This window comes from Octopus bimaculoides, chromosome 1 (assembly GCF_046866305.1).
Source record: "Octopus bimaculoides isolate indiv1 chromosome 1, ASM4686630v1, whole genome shotgun sequence".
Classification (NCBI taxonomy): domain Eukaryota; kingdom Metazoa; phylum Mollusca; class Cephalopoda; order Octopoda; family Octopodidae; genus Octopus; species Octopus bimaculoides.
In genome coordinates this window covers 119,026,193-119,054,150 of record NC_142928.1, presented here as the reverse complement: position 1 = coordinate 119,054,150, position 27,958 = coordinate 119,026,193, and the positions used below count along the sequence as shown (strand labels likewise).

At 34.7% G+C, this 27,958-nt stretch overlaps 1 protein-coding gene across 1 annotated transcript in view; it reads left to right on the top strand.

Moving 5' to 3' along the window:
- The window catches only part of LOC106882841 (pappalysin-1), a 158,025-nt gene that overhangs the window by 111,005 nt on the left and 19,062 nt on the right, over positions 1–27,958 (top strand). Inside the window, exons 7-16 of the mRNA XM_052969768.2 lie at positions 2,708–2,894; positions 4,951–5,068; positions 6,803–6,956; positions 9,558–9,727; positions 11,627–11,755; positions 12,299–12,390; positions 14,087–14,289; positions 16,296–16,379; positions 24,871–25,093; positions 25,728–25,974. Of these exons, the coding sequence (XP_052825728.2) occupies positions 2,708–2,894; positions 4,951–5,068; positions 6,803–6,956; positions 9,558–9,727; positions 11,627–11,755; positions 12,299–12,390; positions 14,087–14,289; positions 16,296–16,379; positions 24,871–25,093; positions 25,728–25,974 (1,607 nt within the window). The remainder of the gene's footprint in view (positions 1–2,707; positions 2,895–4,950; positions 5,069–6,802; positions 6,957–9,557; positions 9,728–11,626; positions 11,756–12,298; positions 12,391–14,086; positions 14,290–16,295; positions 16,380–24,870; positions 25,094–25,727; positions 25,975–27,958) is intronic.

Genomic DNA, 27,958 nt, shown 5'->3' with positions numbered 1-27,958 from the left:
TTAACTTTTAATACATATGATTTTTACCACACGTCATGAAATTTCTCATATCATGAAATTAAACACACAGACACAGGCTTAAAATGTTTATACATATATATTTGCATTAGAGACAATCGCAATAAGATGGTATTTGGGAATTAAAACGAAGAAGAAATATCAAATGGGAAGTGATGATTGATGCGGCAGTAGACAACATGGAAGTATACATATCAAAACTAGATAGAAGAGGGGTTTTAATGAAATTAGTGTTTGACTAAAATAATTAAACATCCGAACAAAATAAAGCCTCAGTCAGAATGACTGTTATCAACAAAAGCAATGACTTTTATCTGCGAAGACAGTGACTTTTTCAAGAGGAACTCCTTACTTTTACCGGTGATAATAAAGAGCTCCAGAGTGGGTACAGACACCAATGCATTCTTGAAACTTTTGATATAGATATGATTTATTCAGTGATGTTTAAACATGAGTTTGTTTAAAAGTCGATTCAATACTTGAGATAACCTTCTGTATTTTTAGCATGTCTCTTCATGTTATCAACAAAGCTCTGTTAGAGTAACCGTGGTTTTTTCAATAGGGAGGGGCGAGAAACGATTCAATTTTCTGTCTTGAAAGTTGGCATGCAACCATTTCCTTTGATATTGGTTCTAAAAGAAGCAATATGGAAAGTACAGTTGTGTTTTCTGATTTTCTGCTAAATATGCCTGTATTTCTCGTTAGGAACAGGGAAAACTGTTTTAAAGGCTTCTGATTCATCAGAAAATGCTAGGAGGTTTAGATTTCCATTGAAACAATGCGTTGCAGCAGTTTCTTGTTCTTATATTTCTATTTCTTGACCAAACACTTGCCGTAAATTTTTGACTTCGTTCTAACAAAAACTTGTCTGAAATATACTTATGTTCTGGATCGTACTTAGAAGCGGAAGTGTTCCACTAATCATATATACATATCATCTCCAATTGTGTTGTTGTTTGAGTTTTTTATTGGCGTAGAGACGTAGTAATGTCTCATGGGCTCATGGTGTCTGTGACATCAATCTGTTCAGGGTGTGCTTCACGTTCATATTTACTCGTAGTCATTTGCGAATGGTAGTCCTGAAACCATTGGCTAGTAGGCTTTGTTGTCGCTGCGATTGACAGCGGAATGTGTTGCATGTCTAGCATATGTATTCCATGTATATAGATGGAAACAAGATCAATACAAAATTACGTGCAACGTTAAAGGAAAATTTAAGAAATGCAGGTGAACTAGAAATTGAAAGGCATTTCTGTATGAAGGCTAAAGGTAAGCTGAAAAATCATTTATAAATGTGAGTATATAGTTAGAGTGACAGTACGTATACTAATAATGTACACAAGGAAATGAGAGGGAGAGACATAGAAAAAGGAGACACACGCGCGCGCGCGCAAAAGACAGACGAAGTACGAAATAGGAATTTATGAGGGGTGGTAACAGTTGGAAATACTGTGGTATACTCTGGCACATCACGCTTGCCTGTTAATTATTTAGCTAGACGTTTGGAAAGTTACTTTTTCGGGATTTCCAGTTGTTCGTTTCTACTTGGCTGGAGTGGGGGCTGAACTACTTCTGTTCTAATTAATTGCTTCCCTTGTTTCTTCAGGTGGTGTATATGCTTTTAACATTAGTATTCGTTGCAAACTTTTACTGATCCAACGCTTCCTCAAAATTTTAAGTCACTTGTGATCGGTGGTACATTATTTGTCTTTCCTTTTTACTTTGTTTTTGGTTAAACCATTTTCGAATTAAATTGTTACTTTTGTTCAAAGTACGTAATTATCTTTCATCGTGACGGGTTCTTTGCAATATTGCAAGATTCTCTTAGTTGTTGTTCCGAAGTCTCACATGGCTACGTTTGCATATATCTTTTTGCGGTAACTTTTTATTACATTGATTGATGATGCAACGAAAGAGTTTTGAAGCTACGAGTGGAAGGCCGATTGAGTAATGATGCATTGAACAGTGTTTACAATTATATTTATTTTGTATTCTTTTAGATTTTACTTATAAATACATCTTGCTTAAAAATTGAATCCTTCCAAAATACAGGAACATCTTTAACTGCCTTTATATTTTTAGATTATTTTCTTCAATATCTCTTGGATCTCTGGGGTGAATATTGTCGGGATTTCGTGTTTTATATTATTTGAAATTTTTAAAGCAGCTTGTAAAAATGCATTTTAATGTGTTTTTCTAGCCTTGCTATTGCTGCGGTGCAACGTGTGATGTAATGTAGAAAGTCATAAAGTTAATAGTCGTAAAATTGTACAAGTGATATGATACTTGTTTTTTGTAGTTGACACTAGACATAGATGTTTGTTAACACGATGAATTTTTGCTATTGTTTTGTCTTATTTGTTTCTTACTGAGTTTATTTCTGTTGTGTTTTGAGGTTCCTCATTATGTCAGTCGTTTAATGAGTTATATTTCTTTATTCTGGTTTAGAAATTTTGAAAATTATCTTGTTGAATGTATATTTCGTAGTCTCTGTATGAAATTTAGTTCGTACAATTCTGCGAATACTGTTTTTTCCATTTTTTTTTCTTTTGGCGTGGATTTTCTGCGTTCACTTAGTACAAAAATATGGACATTCAACTCACTCTAGATTTATATATTCATTAATTATTTACAATATGTTACGAATTAACAGAAACATAGTTTATACGAATCTAATCTTTAATTTCAGGTTGTTGCTGCTACGGTGACATCAGTCACTCTCGTTTGGATTCCTGGATTGGGAGAAAACGTGTACGGCCCACATTCCGAATGTGATATGTGCTTGGAAGACGGTTCACTTTTGCAGTATGCTTCTAGTGCACGAGCGCCAAGCGATTCAAAGAGAAAGATCCACTGGAAGAAAGAAGAAGCACTTGGTAAGTTTTGTTAACCACGTTCTATAACAAGAAAAATTACGCCTACTACTGCAACTGTCACTACTACTACTGTTACTACTACACTACTGAAAATATTGTTTTCAAATTTTGGCAAAAGATCACTCATTTCAGAGAGGAGTAAGTAGAATAGATCGACACCAGTTCTCAACTGGTACTTAATTTGTAGACCCCGAAAGGATGAAAGGCGAAGTCAACTTCGGTGAATTTGAGCTCAGACAAAATGCTACTTAGCAATTTGTCCGCCGTGCTAACGATTCTTCTAGCTTGCTGCCGTAATAACTACTTTAAAAATATTAATAACAGTAATAGTAGCAGCAAGGATTTTTAACTTGTGACAAGGCCAGAAATTCGTGGGGAGGGGATTAGTCGATTGGATTAACCCAAGACTTGTTGGTACTTTATTTTGTCGACCCTGGAGAGGCGAGAACCAAATCTAAGCTCGGCAGTATTTGATCTCCGAACATAGAATTGGAGAAAATATTTTTTTTGCTCGACATTTTTCGAGTATAGCAATACACCATCTTCAACATAACAACAACATCAATAATAATAATATTAGTTTCAATTTTGGCACAAGACCAGCAATTTCAGGAGATGGGGTAAGTCAATTACATTGAGCCCAGTGCTCAGTTGGTACTTATTTTATCCACCCCAAAAGGGTGAAAGACAAAGTCAACCACGGCGGAATATGAACCCAGAATATAAAGACGGACAAAATACCACTAAGAATTTTGCCCGGAGTGCTAACGATTCTCTCTGCTCACGGCCTTAATAATAATAATAATAATAATAATAATAATAATAATAATAATAATAATAAAAAACCTTCGTCTCCCTACTCCTTAACTTATTTCTAACACATAATCAACGCGGTAAAGTAAACTGGATCCAGATACAATGCAGTGAGGAACTTGAACTAAATTTTATATGAGGACGACCTCAGGTTGTATCTTGTAAATGATAAATATCAGAAACGCCACTGCATACAATAGTGATTCCAGATGTTTCTGTGAGGTGTACCAAATCAAACTTGAAAGAGAAATTAAGATGGCTTACTCGCCAAACTGACTACATGGTTTTTGTCTGGATTAGAATATGAGCAGGGCACTGTGTGCTCAGTGATAAAACAAAGCGCATTTTTCTCTCTTCGAAAGAAAGTAAGATTATAGTTATTAGCGTTCCCTTCATCAAACATGCTTAAGGAAAGTCTGAGCGTATTTGTACAGTTGTTTGTTGAACAGCGAAATAAATGACAATAAGTAAAAAGAGAAAATTAAGGCTCTGTTTTGAAAAACTAAACCTGGTGTTTTTCAATTAGCAAAATCTCATCAAACATAAGGTAACAATAAGTTATTTTTCAATTATTTAATATTTGTATTTGGAATATAGATACTTGTTGAGTATCTTAATTGATTTTACGTTTGTTTTAATCACCAAATACTGATATGTATATTTGATTTATTGATACCAGAAATAGAGCTTAAAGTTGCTTTTTTATTTAAAATTCAAATTGTAATATTGAAATTTGTTCTGAGTTGTTTCGTTTACATATCGTTATAATATAATTTTATTATATGTGTTCTCTACATCTTTAGTAATTTTCATAAATATTTAGCATTAAGATTACATAAAATGTGGTACATGCTATAGAAAATTGTATAAAAATATTGGTTTCAAAATTTGGTACACGGACAGTAATTTCTGGAGAGGGGTTAAGACGAGAAGGAATGAAAGGCAAAGTCGACCCCAGCGGAATTTGAACTTAACAAGTAGACGGATGAAATGTCGCTAAACAGTTTTCGCCGGCGTGCTAACAATTTTGCTAGCTCGCCACCTTAATTTTTATAAAAGTATTCATGAGTAAAGCACCGCACAAAATGAATTTTGTTTGATTGAAATAACCTGCATATTGTGGGGAAGGGAGACAAGCAATGGGATGTGGAGTTCGTGAAAAGCCAAAACGAGACACTGAAATACAAAAAATTGAGAATCATTGACAAAGGCTTAAATTATCTCATTTCTATTATAAAATCAGGACCACCAGATGCTGAACTCTGTAAAGCCAGTAGATTAACATGGATGCAAGAGAATGATGGTTGCAGTGAAAAATGTTACATAGAATTTGGATTTAAATACATTATAATTCCACAGAGGTACGTACGGCTCTGAATTTTATTGTTTTTAGTATTCGTCACTTACCTTGGTATTTTTTTTATCTTTAAATTAATTGCTTATTTTGATAGCATAAACTTTTGAAAAGCTGAACATTTATCTATATATACATATCTATATGTGTGTGTATGTGTGTATGCACTTGCGTGCATATGTTTGTGTTGTTGCATGTAATATCTATATGTGTGTGTGTGTATGCACTTGCGTGCATATGTTTGTGTTGTTGCATGTAATATCTAGATGTGTGTGTGTGTGTATGCACTTGCGTGCATATGTTTGTGTTGTTGCATGTAATATCTATCTATCTGTCTAATATATATATATATATATATATATATATATATATATATATATATATATATATATGAAAACCTTACTGTCGGGATGCGTGGCGTTCACCTAATAAATTTTAAATGCATTAAGTAAACAACGGTAGCTAAAAGAACGTACACATAGGACAGGCTCAGAAGGCCCTAATTCTTCAATAGTTACCAACCGAATGATAATACTCAGTTTCATGCCTTTAATGATAATACTGAAAATTTCGTATATCGGTGGCACCCGCAAAATTTGTGTAGAATTAGGGCTTCGCACGAACGATCGAAACGATAGAGTGGACGTAGGAAAGTAAACGAATGTAATTTAAGACGGTTGACAAAGACGGAATAAATAGGTGGATGAGAAAAATATGGCCCTCGGGCCAGAAAGACGAAAATGATGGGTAACGCCTGGAAAAAATCCTGAATGGATAGAGAGAGACAAATAGCAAGAGAAGATAGAGATATCGAGCGGCTAGCTAATCGTCCGGTGCGAAAAAGGCAGAGAAATGTGAAAATTGGTCACGGGTCATGTGTGAACGGTAGATAGAGAGGAAGGAGGATAAGAGAGAGGGAGAGAGAGAGAGAGAAAGAGAGAGAGAGAGAGAGAGTAGCAGAGAGAACAGGGAAGGAGAAGGGGTGAAAGTCTACGATTACAAGTGAGAGGCCGAGAGAGAGGAAGAGGAGAAAGTGGGAATGCTAGAAATGGAAAAAGACGATGAGAGAGAAAAAGGAAAGTAGAGGATAGAGTCGCAAAAATATATGAAAAACTTACTGCTACATATTTCAGATTTTACTTCAAGAGAAAAGGAAGCATTTAATTTCTTTTTTCATGATCATACCTAATCTGACGAGTATAGGGAGTCGATATAAATTCACTAGGATCTTTATTCTTTATTTAAATACATTTGATATCACTCACGTAATTATTTTCTTTAATAACGCTTGAACATCACGATTTCTCATTCTCTCTCTCGTAAATTTCCTGTCGTTATACCAATACAAAATTTTAATTAGCATACAACGTGTATTCGGGTTAAAATGACTGATCATCTGTTTGAATCCTTGCTCCAGCCATGTGCCCCATTCTGTCCCCCCCCCCCACCACTTAAAAACCCCCCGAAAGCAAAGGCGTAATTTGAAGTGAGAACTAAAGCGTAGGAAGAAATGCTCTTGAACATTTTTTGTCCGACACGCTAACGATTCTGTCTTACAGCTCATCAATAATAAAAAGAAATCCATCTAAAAGTGACTGTCCCCCAGTGATTGTTACCTTTGAACTTGACCATCTATGTAATCGATTTCATCGTTTGACAATAGCCAGATGGATCGGAGGAAAGACTGATAAAAGTATTATCTTTCGTTGGCTATATACTAACCTGTGTTTTTCTTCCGCAGAATCAGTATTTGGGTCGTGTGGGAGGCAGCAGTTGGAATAAAGAATGTGAAGTTTTACTTCGTAGACGGAACTACAGATTTTCTCGGCCCGGTCAAGGCGTTCTGTGATATGCCATTTACTGCAAGACTTAACTACAACAAGAAAGTTAAAAAGGTATTTAGAATATTTTGAATATTTTCTGTTTATGGAATGGTGAATGCACATTACTCTACTCATTGACTTTACAAACTGATGGAATAAAGTTTGTCGTATACACAATCTAGGTCAATAAGTGCCACTACAATACAGAATTATATTCGATAGTATATATAACCTATATATCGTCTATATAACCTATATAACCTATATATCGTCTATATAACCTATATAGGCATGTTTGTGCATGTTTCTAATATAACACATTACACTTCTCCAGGTAGTTAGTACATTTGCTATCACAGTTATTTCTATTTCTCTCATACTTTCTCTATACTTTTGCCCCTCATTTTCTTTCTGTTTAAATCTCTCTTTTACTTTCTCCCCCTTTGCGTATAACTCAATTGTTCACTCTTCGTAACTACATTCATGGTACTGGACAATGTGAACCGTTTCTCACTTTTCTTTCCTTTGTAAAGTCACCACAATCGTTCACTCTTGGTGTACTTAGTGTTCTACTCGTTTTTAGAAAATTCATCTTCTTCATCGTCAACACGTGCTTCTACTCAGGAAATAAATTCTCTTCCTTCCCTTCTTCCATGCTTCCCCATCCGCTTTGTAGTATTCTTGTCCTTATTTACTTTCCTCTCCTTAGCTTCCTTTTGCAAACGAAGGAGCACATCTGTAGTAAGGACTTCAACTTTTGCCGCTCGGACGCGTTTTCGTTTCCTGTTGGATTTTTGTAAAGCTCTTCATGGTTTCCTTAGTTGGATTATTAGCAGTTGAAGCCACTATGGCGAAGACTTCTGGTTTGATATCCGTGAACTGCTGTGACCAGCATTAAATGAAATCATCCAGTCCTTCCCTGGCACATTATACTTATTTTTTCACTGCGACAATTCAATTAGTTTCACACGTTGAGAAATACCTCAAATGTATTCATCAGGCACAAAACACATATCATAACGAACTAAAGTTTGAATGAGAGAAGAAATGCGAAAAGTTGTGAAGGAAGCATATAGAAAACATGGAAGATTAAAAACGGAAAACGGAAAGAGAAAAAGTAATAAGTAAAAAGTAAAAAAAGGTAAAATAGGTAAAAAGAAAAAGCTATCCTCCTAAGACATTAAGTTATAAGGATGGAATGATATCAACAATTTAATGAAGTATACGCGAAATTTTCCCATTCTTCAAAATGTACTTAGACCTATGTTTACAACCACCGAAAATTTCAGACCAAGAGTTCAGTAGTGAGTTAGGGACCTTAAATCTAAAAAGGATCTAAGCTCTTTCAGTTATACACAGCTTACATTTATTTGATCCATTAACATACAATGTAAGCTGTGTTTAGCTGAAACAGCCCGGATTTTTTTTCATATCTAAGATCGCTCTCTCATTACCCAAATCTAGGTCTGAAATATTAAGCGGTTGTAAACATAGGCCTAAGTACATTTTGAAGAATTAGAAAATTCCGCCTATACCTGATTAACTTACTGGTATCTTTCCAGCTTTATAACTTAAGGTCTAACGAGGATAGCTCTTTTACTTATTTAATCTTTTCTTACTATTGACTTTTCCGCTTTTTAGCCTTCTACATTTTCTATATGCTTCCTTCTCATCTTTTCGCGTTTCTTCTCTCATTCAATTTCTAGTTCGTTATATGTGGTCTGTGCCTGATGAATATATTTAAGGTATTTCTCAATATATGAAACTATTAGTAACACATGAAAATATGTATTGTGTCTATTAAATAATATTTATCTCTCACCAGATGGAGTAATTTTTTTGCTTATCTTACCATCACGGAACAGTACATTATATATATATATATATATATATATATATATATATATATATATATATATATACATATATATATATAATTTAGAGAAAAATCACAATTATTGAATTCATCCATGAAAATCCACAGTCACATATAAAAATATTTAATCAGTAAATACACTAAAAAGACCTATAATGAAAATACAAATTAATAAGTATTAAAATAATAAAACGACTACACGTGTTTCATAACCACATTTTCAAATAGAAAATCAAATCGATTCAAATCGATTCAAAATAAATCGATCGAAAATCAATTCTATTCAATTCTATTCAATTTTGTAAATATGAATTTTTATCCCTAATATTACTATCATAATTATTTTATATATATATATATATTAGAAAAAATAATAAGATACTCAGATATCTGGATGGTTGTACATTTATAGATATTTATTAATATGTCACATGTTTTATAAATATTATCGCTTGCACTTATTCTTGTAGGTTATTCAAATATGAACAAGAATAGGTACAAGCGCTAATATTTATAAAACATGTGACATATTAATAAAAATCTGTAAATGTACAACCATCAAGATATCTGAATACCTTATTATTTGTAATATATAATTCCTGTACATCATTTCCAAACCTTCCAATACACACACGCACACACACACACACATATATATATATATATATGTATGTATATATATATATATATATATATATATATATATATATATATATATGAATGTGTGTATTTTTGTTATCATGTGCGTAGTCTACTGTGTGTATAAATAAAAATATATGTTGGTTATTTTTTCACAGATTCGCGTATACACAAATAACGGGTATGTAGGCATTGACGCCATTCAGCTAGTTTCGACACCTGCAAGTGCCAGGGTTTGTAACAGCTGCCGACCAACAAAATACCAAGTGATAAGAAATCCAAAATTTCCAAGACCTGTATATACCAGTAACACGATGTTTACAGATAGGTACGAGTTAAATATTCTTAACGTCCTAATATCTACATAATTCATTCGTTCGTAATCTGAACCTTTCTTTCGGTCAATTAATGACTCCCATATATAACAGGTCAATCTCAGGACTGTAAATTGCTAAAAGTTTTTCGTTCGTTTCTCTCTACTGCACCACTTAACATTGGCTTCCTCTCCCCAACTTCATTCTGCACAAATGTGTAGTATATTTTCGAGTAGGTGGGTATAATGGATTTTTTGATACTAAATGATTGACTCGCAACACAAATTTCTCGTACGTGTATCAAGTTGTTCGATCACCTGCATAACCTCCTTATTGAGTTAACATGCACGTTCATCCTTGCTCTGATCCAAGTAGGATTAGTTTGACACACTTGTGACATGCTTAGAACCATGAATTACTGGTATAGTCCAAACGACGGGCTTCTATAGTTTCCGCATACCTAAATTAAATCACAAGGTTTGCATCAACCGTAGTCTATGATAAATGAATTATCCTAAGATATCATGCAATGGGATCGAACCCTGAACATCAGGGTTGTAAAGCGAACTTCTTAACCGTTTTGCGCCTATTATATTTAATATAGTGTCATCGACAAGCTACAAATTAACAAAATATCTATTGTTGAGTTGTACATGTAATACAAATGATCATTTCCATCTGTCTTTTTTTTTCTACTTTCTTTATACTACCAAAGAAAGTGAAAAGAAGTCGCTATATTTATATTTATATCTTCCTTCATAATATAATCAACATGAGTGAAGTAATATGGTTTCAATGATTTCACTGTTTCCATTACGCAAGTACACATATTGGTTGAAGAGATTTGCTTCCTTATCACGTGGTCCTCACTTCGATACTACTATGTAGTGGCTTAGAATAATCAATTCTTTTATGGCTGCGAAATTTCTCTTAAATTCTGAATGAGACTGAGTAGAAAATATTGTTCGGAATCCTCTAAGATTTTATGTGCACATAATTGTTCAAGGATGATAAACTTAATGCTTTGAAACTGATTCAATGTCACCATTGTTCATGATTTACATAATTACACGTAAATCACTAATTGTTATAATCTTGATATTTAGGTACCCGAATTTTCGTTATGTTGCTATTAAACACATACAAACATATTATTACAATCTATGCAAACAATAATGTCACATGTTTTATTGCACATAAATGTATGCATATATGTCATTGTAAGCTATCCAGAGTTTTTTTTATGACAGGAAAAAGAATCAGAAATATTGTCAGAGATACTCAATATATTGTATAGAAAGTTTTGTACATCCAAAATATAAATCTCATTTCGAAGTTCCTTCAATAAGTTCCATTTAACATATATTCGTAGGTAAAAAATATATGCAGTGTATATGTATAAATATGTACCCTCGCACTTATACAAAAATTCAAAAGTATAAGCCTATATTCATTACTATCTATACACAGAAGCTCTCCCATACATGCATACATGTGCAGGTGCACACGCATATTCTCATCTGCATGGATCCTAAATCCAATCACCTACTCACAAACATAAGCATCTCCACACATACATATAAATGCAATGGATATATCATATGAGCGTTTGTGTGCAAGTATGTATTATGTATGTTTTGTTTTGTTCCTTTTTCTCTTTTTAATTTAGAGTTAATTTTGACCGGCCACCTGCTTGGTAGCAAGATTGTGAAAGAAAGCATTTTGTTTTGTTCATTAGTCTTACTTTTAATAGTGTGTCTCACCTCACCTAAGTGCTATGTTGTTTCGACACTTTCGTGTCAAATTATCAAATATTTGGTCAGTTTAATTCTTGACCCATTGTGTATTCGTCGTTGGCTTGATTATTCTCCGTTTACACAAATTGAATTCACATCTTCTTTTCTTTATTACAGATCTGTAAAGCGCGGAGCGAATTATAGTTACACAATCCAAGTTAATATCGGAAACAAAAAGAGTACCTTATCACCATCCCTTTATTATTACCACGGTCAGCCATTTTGTGGCAACGGAAGGGTAGAAAGGTTTGTTTGCACCGGTTTTCATTCCTAAGGCAGTACGCTCATATCTATTACAAGTTTATAACTACATTTAAATACACATATGATTAGTACATACGCCCACAGACCACATTGTGCTCAGATTGGCTAAAATCGAGAGCGACAGATATGTATTTCACCGTTGCTACTGTTTGTCAATGTCGCGTACTCGTATCACCACGAAACGAAATTTTTATTAGTGTACAGGCTTATTAAACTTTTCCGAGCAACTTCGAAATTTCGACCAGATGCATTTCGCCCAAACTGTTTGAAGAAAGCTAACAGGCTGAAATTTAATTTCTGAGACACTATCAGCACGTTACTTGTAAAACTTGATAAAACCTAGGATACTGAGACACACACACATACACACACACACACACACACACACACACACACACACACATTCATACACACATTCACACACGCGCGCACGCGCTCAAACACACACGTATACATAGAGCCTAATTTCATTCGATACAACATTACTTACTGTGCAACACTTTCCTTTGATTTCATTTTTTAAAGCCAACTTGCAGAATCATGTGATGATGGAAATGTCCACAACGGAGATGGATGCACAATGCATTGCCAGGTAGAAAAATTCTACAGGTGCAAAGGTACCGTATTTCTGATAATTCTATACATATTAAGGGTACCCAAAACAACCCAGAATATTATTATTTTGCAATATTATTTTATTCACTTAATTTTACATGTTTACACTTTTATCGCCTTCAAAGTATTATCCATTTGAAGCAATGCGTCGTTCCAGACGCGTTTTTCACTGTTCGAAGCAGTCCTGAAACTCATGCGAAGTGATGCTTTTTAATGGCTTCGTCGTTTTTTCTTCACCTCTCCCACGTCCACAAAACGTTTTCCTTTAAGGACATTTTTTTGTTCGGGGTAAAAATATGTTGCAGGGAGCAAGATTGTGTGAATAAGGAAGGAGGGGTAAGCAGGATCATGCCATTTTTAAAATCAAAAACTGTCTTATACGCTAGGTGGTGTGTCAAGTGTATTGTCGCTATGAAACTACCATTCTTCACTTTGCCACATGTAGAGGCATTTTCGTCTCACTGCGTCTCGCCAATGCTTCAGAACAGCCAATTAATGTCTAGTTGACAGTTTAAACAGGAGGAACAAATTCTGTGTGGACAATTACTTTCGTATCAATGAAACGAATCAGCATCCTCTTGACATTCAACTTCACTTGACCCGCTTTGCGGGTAAGGGCGTGTTGACATTGAATGCTTCCATTGATTTGATTGCTTCTACGTTTCCATGTCATAGCCGTAGCACCAGCTTTCCTCACTAGTGATGATTTTCGAAAAAAGCTCTGGATCAACTTCAAACTGTTCTTATATTTCACAGCAAGCATTCAATCGTGTCTGCTTTTTATCCTCCGTGAGCAACGAAGCACACCGCTCTTTTCATTCCTCGCTCAAAATTCGTTGACAGGGGCTCCAGAACATACAAGTGATATGAATGAGTTCGTCATTTGTTCGGTAGTGGTCCTCCAAAATCAGTTCGTGAATTTTCGCGATGTTTTCATTCGTTCGGGAGGACGACAGTCGCCCTGAACGAGGTTGGTCTTCAAGCAACAAGTGTTTATTCCTAAAGCGTGAAGACCACTCGTAAACCTGTCTTTTGCTCATGGCGTCCTTGTAAGCTGTTTGATGCATGGCACCTGTTTCGGCCGCTGTTTTCCCCAGCAGAAAACAAAATTTCACGAAGAGAAGCACGTTGTTCCTTCGTTTCAGCCATCACAAAAATCGACAAAGAGGGGAGAAGCAATGCAAAGCAAAGATATACCACGACACTAGTCAGCAGACTAATGCCTGAGGCGCGCATCAAGTGGCTTCTAGCGGCGGAATCCTGAACTACAACAGACTTGTCCAACAGAGAACGTTTCCGGTTACTTTTGGGTACCTCCTCGAATACATCTATGCTTTCAGTGATGCTGGTAGACATGTTGAATATAATATAGGGCGAGTCTTCATGATCTTCACATGACGTCGGCAATTTTTAAGAACATGTCTGATAATCCACTCATGCTTAACGATAAACACAAGCACACACACACACACACACACACACACACACACACACACACACACACACACACACACACACACACACACACACACACACACATACACACACACATCTATATATTTATAAAGAAATATATTTATGTACCTTCTACTTGAGAAATTGAGTACTTTACTGTAGTATTTTACTAAAATTATGCTTATTCCAGTCTTACAGTATCACAATGTACAATTATGTATCCATATATATATAATGTTGTAGGTACACCCAGCCTGTGTTACCGATATGATGGTGATGGTGTATGTGAAAAAGACGAAGAAGGTTCCAGTTTACGTGACTGTGGATTTTTCACACCACCCGGTTACGAAGATCAGTGGCCTATTTCTGTCAGTGGTAACCCACAGCATCAAAAGATGCCTGAATGTCCAGAAGACGTACTGATTGGTGCTCCGTCAAGGTTTCAGGTAATTTTCCATCCGACCCCACCGTTTCAATAGGGATTCAGTTCAATTACAAAGACGAAAGAGGTTACGAAAAGATATAACATTTAGTGTACGAGAACATGATGAAGAGATTCTTTCGGATGAAGATGATGATGGTATTGATGGTCACTATTGTAGACGTCATCCTTTGACTTTTGAAGTCTAACAGAAGTTTAATCCATATGTTGTTCCTATATCGGCTTTATTTTAAGTCTATGAGCAAAGGTATTTTACCTGTAAACATCCCAGTTTCTTTTTCAGGTGTGTATTGAGCATCTTTAAACCAATGTGTAGGTACAGTAGGAACACATGGCTACTATTTCTTGCTCATCAAGTGTCCTTGTAGAAACATATGTACATTCGCATTAGCTTTGTTTATGAATGTGGAGCCTTTATGTCAGCACTACATTTGACTACACTCAATGTCTTTCCTCTTCCACTTCTTCCTTCTTTTCTCTAATCCTGTTTTTTTTTCTTTGTGTCTTTTCTGTGGGATTCTTTCGTAAGATTCTTTAGGAGACAGTTAATTTAAGGTATTTGAAACGCTAAATAAGTAAATCGAACTATATACATTATTATATAATCCTCATTATAATCCAATATTGTTCACCATTTCGAGTAATGGGTCTTTGAGGACTGATATGAATTTAGATGATCGAAATTATAGGTGGTTTATATCAGGTCATCGGTGGTGTTTTGCGTCTGCAGTCGGACACATGGCTTCCAAACAGTTCATTTAACCTACGAGATTTAATAGATGACTTCTTCCCTCAGAGCATAAGATGAAATTGAAATCATGTCAACACGATCACTTTATATATAAAATTTATTATCAGTAGTTTTCCTTGTTACATTCAAACCTTTGAACTATGATGTATTTTGCATATCAGTCTGCACACTAAAAGATCAACTGCAAGTGACTCTTCACCATTACTATGCTGAGCTGTAGCGAATATATCTAAATACCGTGGAAGGTACGTGGCTTAGTGGTTAGGGTGTTCGACTCACGATCGTAAGGTCGAGAGTTGTGTTCGATACCCGACAGTGCATTGTGTCCATGAGTAAGACATTTTATTTTACATTGCTCCAGTTCACTCGGCTGGCAAAAATTAATAGTACCATGTAATTGGAAGGGCCAGCTTTGTCACAGTATGTATCGCTCGCTCTGTATCTTCCTAAGAATTACGCTGAGGGTACGCGTGTCAGTGGAGTGCTCAGCTACTTGTGCATTAATTTCACTGGAACCCTCGTCATCATAGCCCACAGAATGTCAGTTTAATATCTAAATACCACTCACTGTTAGGATAGGAAGTTTTGTATTATCATAATGTTACTCGTTAGATTCCATTGTTATTTCATCCTCTACAATTTGCCACCGGTTGTTTGCGGCATAACTATTTCACTTCCTTCACAATTGCATTAATTCATACGTTAATTCAATTCCCAAGAAAATTGTAAGTTATCAAATAAATATGCTGATCAGTCTTTACGCAGCTGTAATCTCCCTACTAAATCAGATGCTGAAGTTTTGAGCTTCAATCATGTAATATACCACCTCCAAAACTCTTTTGATGGTACAAGAGCCTCTTCCAGAAATATAATTTTCTAAGTGCTGGAAATTGCGCTACCTTATCTTATCGCTTCATACCAATCCTCATGAATTGAAATTTTCATCAATATTTTCAATAAATTTATAAAAACTTTTCTGTTCCTTGATCCCAGACAAACACTATATCACTAGATCTATCATCAAAACGTGGTTAGCATGAGTGACTGTTAAATTCTGTTGATAGTCGATATCTAAAACAATATTATTTTCCAGGTGGTTGTGTGTAAGGGAAGGAACATTATGTTGCTGCTTTTTAATATACCGATAGATTCCACGGACATACTACGTTGTTCCTAATACAAGCGTTTTGGACAATTATAGCTAAAATTAATTTCAGAAAATCCTTCTCCATGCTATTTATCATTCTTTTCTTTTGTAGGAATGCAAAAACAATGCTGACCTGTCTGATGTTTGGCAACCTTGTAATATAAATTTCTTTTCTGATAATGATTACTGGGTCAAGGTAACATTTTATTAATTTATTCAACTATAATATAATTAATTAAACAAAAAAAAAATGTTCTTAAATATATAAAGTATGCAGCTGCTTCTTTTATTTCTTCATCAATGACTACATACATTCCGCTTAATTTGCTATCATTACCATCTTCAGTTGCCAAGGGGTGCATTATTACCATTAATAATTAACAATTTTGTACAGGCACAAAAACACAAATTGGAAAGGCAGGATTAGACAAGTAAATCTAACCAGTAGTTGCTTGGTACATTAATTTGTCTATGCCAAAAAGATGAAAGACAAACCAAACGGAATTTAACCTCGGAAGAAATACAGCAAGAAATACGTCCAATACCCTAGCGTTCTGGCGCCCTAATAATTCTTATATAGGCACAAGGCCTGCAATTTTAATTTGATTACCGCAATGAATATTTGGGCAGTTGGGGTGGTCAGATACAGTGTGTCCATCCTCAAATGGATTAAGGAGGAAATAGCAACACCGTATAGATGGACGAGAAAGTTGATGACGCTGCATGGGACACAACACCCTGAAGCAAACGTAAACAGGCTGCATATAAAAAGAAAGAATGGCGGCAGAGGACAAATTAGTGTAGACCATTGTATAAGGAGTGAAAGGAGAACGCTTGCCGAGTATTTGACAAAAAGTGATAAAGACCTGCTGCAATATGCTGCGAAAGATATGGGTGTAAATGCAGATTATATGATAGGCAAGGAAAAGTTTAACCAAAGAACTGAGGAGAAGAGAAAAGATCATCTTGAAATAACAATGCATGGACAGTTTGAAAGGAATACACAGGACATTAAGGATAATACAGCATTGTGGGCATAGCTTGAGTGGGGTGATTTGAAGGGTCCACTGAAAGCCTGATCACTGGTGCACAAGACCAGGCTCTCGCTACCAATTCCGTGTAGTATAACATCTGTAAAACTTCTGACACCCAGAAATGCAGACTCTGTGGAAAGAGTGTGGAAAATGTAACCCACTTGGAAAGTGGATACAAATGCCGCCACGATAAAGTGTGTGTGTATCTTCATTGGCTCTTATGCCGTAAATTCCAATATGACGTAACAGAGAACTGATATGAACATGTACAAGTAAAGTTATGCAGGAGGATTGAAAAGTAACGATACTCTAGGACTATGATTTTTAGACGGATAGTGTAATCGAACACCATCGGCTGGATAATGTCATATTGAGTAAGAGAGACAAATACTGTCAGATCATTGATGTATCCATACCAAATGACATGAATGTTGTGAGGAAAGAGGTTGAAAAAATCATCAAAAACTCTGAACTGAAAGTAGAAATGGCAAGTCTTTGTGGAATGCGAGAGGGTAATGTAAAAGTGATACCAATGGTGATCGGAGCATTGGGCTCAATCCCATTGAAACTTCAAAACTTCTTAAGGCAACTGGAAATCCCATGCAAGATTGATGTCTTGTAAAAAGCAGCCTTATTGGACACATCGCACAACTTAAGGAAAATATCTGTCTGAGGTCCTTGTTGTAACTTGACAGATGACTAAAGACTCCGGTGCATTTTTACCTTCACTGTGTTACGATGGAATAATAATAATAATAATAATAATAATAATAATAATAATAATAATAATAAAAGGAATATATTCACAGACACGACAGAGCTGGAACCTATATACACTGGAAGCTATGCCAACACTATGGAATAACAACAGAAAAAAGATGGTATAAACACACGCCAGAAAAGGTCACAGAAAACGAGAAAGCAACCATACTCTGGGATATGCCAATACACACAGATAGAGAAATTAAGGCAAATAGACCAGATATAGTTGTCAAAGATCATGAAGGGAAAAATACTTTCTAATCGATGTATCAATACCAGCAGATGACAACGTTTCCCTTAAAGAAATGGAGAAACTTTCAAAATACAAAGACCTAGAAATAGAGGTAACTCGAATGTGGAACCTAAAAACAGAAACAATTCCTATCATAGTAGGTGCCTTAGGTATGATAAAAAAATATTCAGACAAATACATAACAAAAACACCAGGACTTACAAATATATATAACATACAGAAAATTGCACTACTGGGCAATGCACACATCCTACGCAAAACACTTTCAATACAGTAACCATAAGAGCATCACAGCAAACCACAGCACATACCCAAGGCACACAGAGCTGCGCTCGGTAGTGAAGTGAAACCACGCTATAAAAATAAAACGACTGAATAATAATAATAATAATAATAATAATAATAATAATAATAATAATAATAATAATAATAATAATAATAATAATAATTATTATTATTATTATTATTATTATTATTATTATTATTATTCACTGCGGAGTACATAAGACGTGTTTTCAAACGCTCATGGTCGGTGCAGCTTAAAACATTTATTTACGCCGGTTTGGTGCTTTTCGGTATTATTTACTTTATTCCAAGATTTCAATAGAAATACCAGGAACCTGTTACTGGTTTTCTATTGTTATTTAGCCAGCACAACCATCGCTATTACCAGAATCCCCCAAACGCAAATAACCTAAGCAGACACAAGAACATACTCACACAAACATCTAAAACTGCAGATACCACACTCAGAGACCACATAGACACAACCGAACCGAAATAATAAGACCATCACCACTACAGTCAAGCAAACAAATTAAACAACACCAAACACAAAACACCCAACTTCGTACTCATCAGACGGGACGGCGAGGGATTTGTGGCCTGTTATGTAAATCGTTTTGCTTGCAATCTATCTACATGCAACTAACTCCTTCTACTAAATGTGTAGTGCAGTTCACTCGCCCTACATTCTTATCAACCGAGCAATCCAGCTTTCAATGTTTCTCAAATCTACTCTGCGGCATTACATAGGCTGCTTTTATTTGGAGATCCTCTGCTCAGGTGGGAATTTCTATCAGAAATCTGTCTAGACCGCTAGTATAATGCCTGATATAGACCATAAACCTGTTGGACGCTTCTTTTCAAATACCTTCTCTTTTCATTTTATTTAGTTTTTTTCCCCCTTACGTTCAGCTTTAATGCTTCAGCGAACGCCTGAGTTGAATATGTCTGTGTGTTGTTCGTGATGTTTTGCTAGCTGCTTTTGTTATTTCATTTCATGTTTTTGCTGTAAATGTTGTTGTCGTTTTGCATTTTCTAGTGGTTGTTGCTTAAAATATAGATGGTTGCCTTTTTTTATTGCTTATACTATTGTACAGGTAGTTTTTAGTGATAGATTCTCGCCAATTTGTTGTTTTATCGACCTTATTATTTTAAGTTATAGAGTACTATTCGTTAACCGTTTTCCTTCCCCTCTCATCACTACTAGGGCTTGACATAATCTAGTTTCTCCCCCTCCCCTCTAGAACAATGTATGACAACGGCCATCTGATATGCAAAACTTCCAGTGTCTTCACGTCATTTTTGAAAATCAATGGTTAATATATGTCAGAATGAGAGCAAGTTCTTCACCTCTGCTCAGGGCAGTGAAGTGTATCTGTGCGCAGGTTTCGGCCACAAATCTGTTTCTCTGTTGCATGACTTCACAGTAGTGCACTGTAAAGATAGCATTTTCCGTTTACTTCAAGAGCTCTGGAACCCGCAAATACGCTTTTCTATTTTCTCTGTAACCGTACGATCATTTTTTTCTGTTTCTCCTCTTGTGATAACTCCTCGACTAGTGCTCCGGTAGAATCAGCATGACACAATATTCTATATTCTATACACAACCCAAATTCTATACACAGCCCAACTAGCGGGTTTCCCACAATTTCTCTTTTTCAACGTTTACTCAGAAGCATTTTTTTAATGATGTTCAGTGAAATCGAACACGGGACCTCTTAATCGTGAAACAAACTTCTAACTCATTTATATCAAATATGTATGAATGAGTACGTAGAAATGTTCATGGGTGTATGTGTGTGCATCTGTGTTTGCAAACGAATGAGTGAATGAATATGTGTATGTGAGTATTGTTTATACTAATCATACAGAGCTACTGCTTAACACACATTCTGTCATAACATTCAGAGGTCATTGCCACTAGAATTTCACAATCTGCCACCTGTCACATAGGTACTTTGATGGGAATAACATTTATAATTTTATTACGTACAATATAAATGGCGCTACATGCATATTGTGATTAGCCAAATAACTAATATATAACCAGTATGCATTCGTAAACAGTAATATTTCTATTTTGTTTAGCCCCAAGTCAGCCTTATGCAGGCAAACCTATTATCAAAGGGATTGAACACGTGACTAACCCTAGATATTCAAACATGTCAGACAGTAGATAGTGCACGTTGATGTTTCTATTCATATTTTATGAAATATTCTGAAATAATTCATCACTGTTTATGGTTTGTAATCACTGCCGTAGTTCCTTTTATCAATGAACTACTTTCTGCCATATCATGCTCAACAGAGAAATATTTGACCCAGAAGTCTAGGAACTATTAATGTCAACAATGAGCATCTGTATCTTTTCCTCTTTGAGGAATGTGTCAGTTATGACCTTTTGCACAACAGTTGAATCCGAAATCTTGCACATAGTTGCAACGTGAAGCTGTGGCTGTGTGGTATGAAGCTTGTCTTCTACTTTAGCCTCTGGCCGACCAAATCCTTCTGAGTCGATTTGGTAGACGGAAACTGATAGACGCCCGTCGTATAAACGTATACATACAAAAGCAAGCGCTAGAATAAGTCCTGAGATCGATTTCTTAGACTAAAAAGTTTTCAGGCGGTGCTCCAGCATGGTCGCAGTGGAATGACTAAAACTAGTAAAAAGTTAGACGAAAAAAAAAAGAATGGTGTAAATGAGTATGCAAATGTGCTGAAATACTTGTAATATATTTAGGTGGCTAAAATCTGCATGTTTTTCTGTTTGTATATCAGTCTTTGTAGAAATTGGTGAATGTGTTTGCAGATTGAGATAAAGTGCTACTATTTATCGGTTGTGCTTAAGAATGAATTTTTAGAATATTGATCTTTTCATTTCAGTTCAAATTTTCAAGGACATACTTCTATGAACTTCCTTAAGTTCGTACGTATATGTGTGTGTATTTATGTATATAAATAGAAAATGAGATGACAATATAATAAACGATTATCTTATGAAATTCATTAGCTTCATGAAGTTCATTAGAGGTGCAATGGCCCAGTGGTTAGGGCAGCGGACTCGCTGTCATAGGATCGCGGCTTCGATTCCCAGACCGGGCGTTGTAAGTGTTTATTGAGCGAAAACACTTAAAGCTCCACAAGGCTCCGGCAGGGGTGGTGGCGAACCCCTCTGTACTCAAATAAAGGCGATGCTCCAGCATAAAAGATCTTCCAGCGGCTTCTGCTACAAGACACAGTGGACTCAGTTGAGTGCCTTATAGCATCATCGCAGCCTCAAATATGAAGTGCAATTTATTTGGGAAAAGAATTATATTTATGTATAAATAACTTTTCCCAAATAAATTGTACTTCATACTCGAGGCTCCGATGAAGCTATAAGGCATTGCTCAGACACTCAACTATGAATCTCTTGCAGAAACAGCTGTAACTCATTTTCTTTTTATATACATATATAATAAATCAAGGATATAAAGACATATACATACATATACATCTGCATATGTACGTATATGTATATATGTATATAAATAGAAAATGAGATGACAAAAGAATAAACGATTCATTATATATATATATATATATATATATATATATATATATATATATATATATATATATATATATATATATATATATATATATATATATATGGCTAAATAAAAGATATAAATCCTCTTAAATGGATGTCAGCATCCACGTTCTCCGGTTATATCCAGTATATAAGCGAAAAATTGAAGATGTTAGTTTCGCATTGACGGATCTGGGTATACTATTTATTATTTTTTATGTATGAGAAAAAGAAAACAAAAAACTGACATATAGACATCAGTTTATTAGAACATAATACAAGTCTGAAGAATATCAAACTCAATTTCACCTACAATTGTTTCCATGCCCAATTGAATCAATTTGAGGAATTAAATTAGATTAGATTAAATTAAATTTCCATATCCAATATCGTTAATTGGGTGTTTCATCAGGGGAAGAATTTGTAAGAAAGGACTTATATTCCGATGTGTTGTTTAAACCTTGATAGATTCAGATATGTGCGTTTCAGCAACCAATATATTTAAAAAAAAAAAATCACCGTTACTTATGTATATGTAAGCGCAAAGTTGTTTAATGCATTTGTGCGCGCTTGTGTAATGTGTTGAAAAAAAAATATCCGTCAGTTAGATATTTCGATACGATTACTTTAAACTAGAAGCTCAAAAGCCATTAATCCTAAACTACGCTGTTACTTATGCTAGATCGAAATGTCATTAAAGTATTTAATGACGTAAGAAATTTAATTATAAATTACCCAGTTGCAATCTAGATAATACATTATTATTATCATTTTATAATTTTTTATTTTTAAAAACCATAGTTACGTATATGTAATATTTACATTACGTATTTGTGTGCGCGCGCGCGTTAATGCATTGAAAGCTACTAGACGATGACGAATCAAGACTGCTTACTGATTACCATAACTGAGCATTATGTAATCAATATTTGTGCACAATATATTTGTTTACATAATAGTGTACACGAGCTTAATTGAGGAACGCACTAACGTTAAAAAATCTAAATTAGGGAAATTAATAAAAATTAAAACCATTATTGAATTGATATGAAGTATCTTTAAATTAAGATACCAATTATTTTTTTTAAATATATCAATTACAGATTCCTAAGATATGTACTTAAATTAAAATACTTTTAACCTTTATATAATACAGTTACCTGTAAATAAAACTTTATATTCATATTTATCATTTATTTTATATTTTAATATTAATATATCTACTAAGAATTACCTAATCTTTATATCTATAACTGTTAGTATATTAATTCTGAGATACCGCCGAAATGTATAGTCCTGGTAAATTTTACATTGTATTTAAAGGTAGTTTTTGAAAACATGCTTATAGACGTGAACACAGGATATATCCACCCTCCCACTTGTGATAAGGAGTCTACGTTTGGAATTTAAGATTTGGTATAATTCTTCTATGCAAAGAAAACAAAAGGTATTGCCAATTTCATAGGCACTAGCCCTGCTTATTAATTCCCACTCACAGTAAACATGTTATTGTCCTTTAAATCCCAAATAAATTTACTAATACAACTTATTTTTATTATTAAATGTATAATTGTGATTAGCGATATGTTTTTCTGATATAGTTTTGCGTAGCACCGGTGTAAAAGAAATTTTGAAGGTAAGAATTTCTTTTACATCGGTGCTACGCCAAAATAATAATAATAATTTATTATTTAACTATGATTTCTAGATTGCAATTGGGTGGCTTATAATTAAATTTCTTAAGTGATTAAAAACTTTAATAACATTTCGATCTATCATAAGTAATCGTGTTTTTGTTAGCTTCTAGTTTAAAGTAATCGTATCGAAATATCGTTTAAGCTAACTAACGGATATGTTGTTTTTGTTTATTTCAACACATGACACACACACGTTCACCAATGCATTTACATATGCATAAATAACGGTGTTTTTTTTTAATACATTAGTTGTTGAAACGCACATATCTGAGTCTACCTAGGTTTAAACAACACATCGGAATATAAGTCCTTTCTATCCAATTCTTCCCCTAATGAAGTACCCAATTAACGATATTCGATATGGAAATTTAATTTAATTTAATTTCTCAAAGTGATTCAATTTGGCATGGAAACAATTGTAGGTGAAATTGAGTTTGATATTCTTCAGAACTGTATTATGTTCTAATAAACTGATGTCTATATGTCAGTTTCTTTGTTTTCTTTTTCTCATACATAAAAAATAATAAATAGTATACCCAGATCCGTGAATGCAAAACTAACATCGTCGATTTTTCGCTTATATACTGGATATAACCGGAGAACGTGGATGCTGACATCCCTTTAAGAGGATTTATATCATTGATTTAGTCATATATATATAATGAATCGCTTATTCTTTTGTCATCTCATTTTCTATTTATATACATATATATATATCCATATACGTACATATGCAGATGCAGCCTGTGAGACGTTAAATGGAGGTGTTGCACTCCTGGAAATCTTACATATACACATAAATGCACACACACACACACACGCGCGCGTATGTATATCTGAAACATAACAGTACGACAGATAGATGTTGATAAAAAAATAACTGAACGAAGTAAATCATATGATCTTCACAATTATATGAAACTTCTGTGGCGGTGCCTCAGCGTGGGTGTAGTCAAATGAGTGACATCAGTAAATGAATGAAAGAAAATGTACATGTTTTGTATGTAGATTCAAAACACGCCTACACTAATATATTCATACAACATATACGTAAATATTTCTTACATTTCCTCTTTCCTTTACAGCTCTATTTCAAACGTCCAGTGATTGCAATCGCCGTGATCATTTACTTAGGTTCAGACGGGAGGACATATGACAGCCCTGAGAATAAGTTTATCTTTATCCAATTGATTGATTCCAATAATCAAGTGACTGATGTCGAAAGAAAATTGATGGTTGTTTGTAACACAAATCCTGTCCATGTATCCATATTCCATGATCTTAGCAAGCCATTTTTCAAGACAAAAGGTATATATCTGTAAATCTATATTTTCTCCTTAGTTTATCAGCAACTTATATTCTTGTATGTATTCTCTCCGAGAGAATGGTAAATGTCCCATATCCACATTGGTTTTCTTCATTTTCGACATTTCTTATGACTAAAGACAATCGACATCTTCCGCACTCCATAGATATTATCAGTGCATATCTGACATACCAACATGCAATACCTTCATAATCGCACACACATATATATACATATATATATGTCTGTCTGTACACACACACACACACACACATATATATATAAGCAGAAAATGGAGAAAACTTATGATCAACAAACAAACAAATTGACCAACATCAGTTAATTATTTTTTAATACAAAACATAACATAACATTACGTAACATTTCTTATGGCCGTTTTGGCTGCTAATGTCAGTCGGTGCTTACAAAGAAAATTCCGAAAATAATATTCGCCATCTTTATAGTACATTCGATCTAGTGCTTGGAGCTTCATCAGAGTAAAGGCAAATACATAAAATAAAATAAACGAAGGGAAAAGGGAAGGGGGGAAGGAGAAAGCACAATGTTTTGTTTTAATTTGAATGCTTCCTGATTCCGATGGTAAGTAATCCTTGAATTTTGCATTGCTCTTTTAAGGTATAAAACTATCACTTTCATCCGCAAACATTGCTATTGCTGGCGTTCGACTCCGCTCTTCCGAGAATTTTGATCCTATAACACCAGAGAACTGTGGTGGAGACGAATTTTACAATCCACGATCGCAACAATGCGTTAACCAAACATGTCCGCCGATGTTATGTGAACCACTTGTCATAAGGAACTCTGTGATATCATGCACTGGACGAAGTGAAAGTGATGTCTGCCATATTAGTTGTATGGACGGGTAAGTTTCGATATCCTCTTTGTTGAGATCATAAATAATTGATAAAATGAAATAAATAAATTTCATGAAATACTCAGGTTTATAATAGATTTAATGAGCTTCATAAATGAGTTAATTACCGTCATTAACTACATTAAGTCGGAAGTAAACGAAGTTTCATTTTTACCCTGAACATTCAATTATTGATTTTGTAATGATCAACCGCATTTCTCTATCATGAAATAAACTTTTTAATATTAAGTTGATACAATTTTGAGTACACTGTGACGTTGAACTATGTATGATATTCCAACGAAACACTTCTCAGTTCATACACCAATACACATTACGTGCATCGGGAAATTATTCAACTTTACTGTTGCATTTTACACATAGTTGTTCCTGAGGTTGATCTCAGTTGTATAATATTTGTAACATTTTCAAAGGAAGCATTGCTCGTTACCTAGAGGTGGGTGGCCTGACTAATGGTGGTGGCTACAATATTATTAAAGTAAAAAGCGGCAGGTCAGCAGTTCCACATTTACCTGTTGATTTATCTTTTATCTGTCTCATATCACTACAGTGTGATACAATAGAGGTGTAAAGATGTAAAACAGCCTTATGAACGTGTATAGTGCACAGTTTTCATTTGATGGGAAAAGTCCTGGTTAAAACATCTCTCTCTCTCTCTCACACACATACACACACATACGCACACACACACACACACACGCACACACACGCACACACACACACACACACACATACACACTCCCTCTCTCTCCCTTTATCTCTAACAATCATTTATCTATCCATCCATCAATCTGTCTATCAATCATTCAATATCTCTCTCTGTCTCTTTCTCTCTCTCTCTCTCTCTCTCTCCCTCTCTCTCTCCCTCTCTCTCTCTCTCTCTCTATCTATCTATCTGTATCTGTAGAGGAAATGAGATTTACCTGTATAGATTCAGCTTGGTTTACCGCATCGAATGAGATCGGTAATCAAATTAGCAATTTAGAGAGAAAAACATGCAATTTCTGAGCACATCATCTTCTTTCCACAGTAAAGCTACAAACGCACATTTACTTAAAACACGCGATCTTTCTTTTATTATACATCTGTGTTTCCCTTCATACTGTGTGGCGTTTCAATTAATTGATTCCGTTGCCAACGTGTGCAACGTTGTGCCAATTAGGGCAGACCTGTTTAGCTCCATCTGAACTTTTGCATATATAAATATAAATACTCTAAAGTACTATTACGAAGTAGGATCACTAAGTGTGTTTGAACTGGTAATAACATCGCATAAAAAAATACTATCCTTACTGTGGGCAGGAAAACTAGTAATCTATCACAATCAGAACTTCGGGTAAGGAGTGACTCTCATGCGATTTCGTGGTGTAGTGCCTAGATCTTGTTTCTACATATCCAAGCTCTTTTACCTTACACTTCCTCTCTAAAACTTCTAAGAAAATCTATTAATTGATTGCATGACCTTGTAGAACATATTCAGGATAAACAGTGTCCTTTCCGATCAAAACAAAAGGATTGATATCACCTTCAGTTTCGATGAGTGATATATTTTTATGATACAACCAAAAATGACGACTTTTTTCTTTCGACATCTTAGCAGCAATCTCATGATTTTTCACTTATTATGGCACACTCTATGACTTTTTGTCTGCATTCAGGCAGTCAAACAGCTTCTGAGAAATTGTGACTCGGTTCCCAATATGTTTGGCCAGGCACTCGCGGCGCGCATTTTAAGGCAATACAATGTATCTTCAATTTTTCTTTTCAAAAAAAAAAAAGAATTGATGTAAACTTTTATAGATTCTTACTTGTTTGAAAACTTCAGCATTGTCAGCTAACAATTTTCATGGATCACAACATGAACTTTTGCTATGAGGTTGTTTGTTGAAATGGAAGAACGTTTAGATTTTGGATTGTCTTCAGTGGATGTTCTTTCCAATTAGAAATGCTGGTGTCACTCTGTTTTGAATAT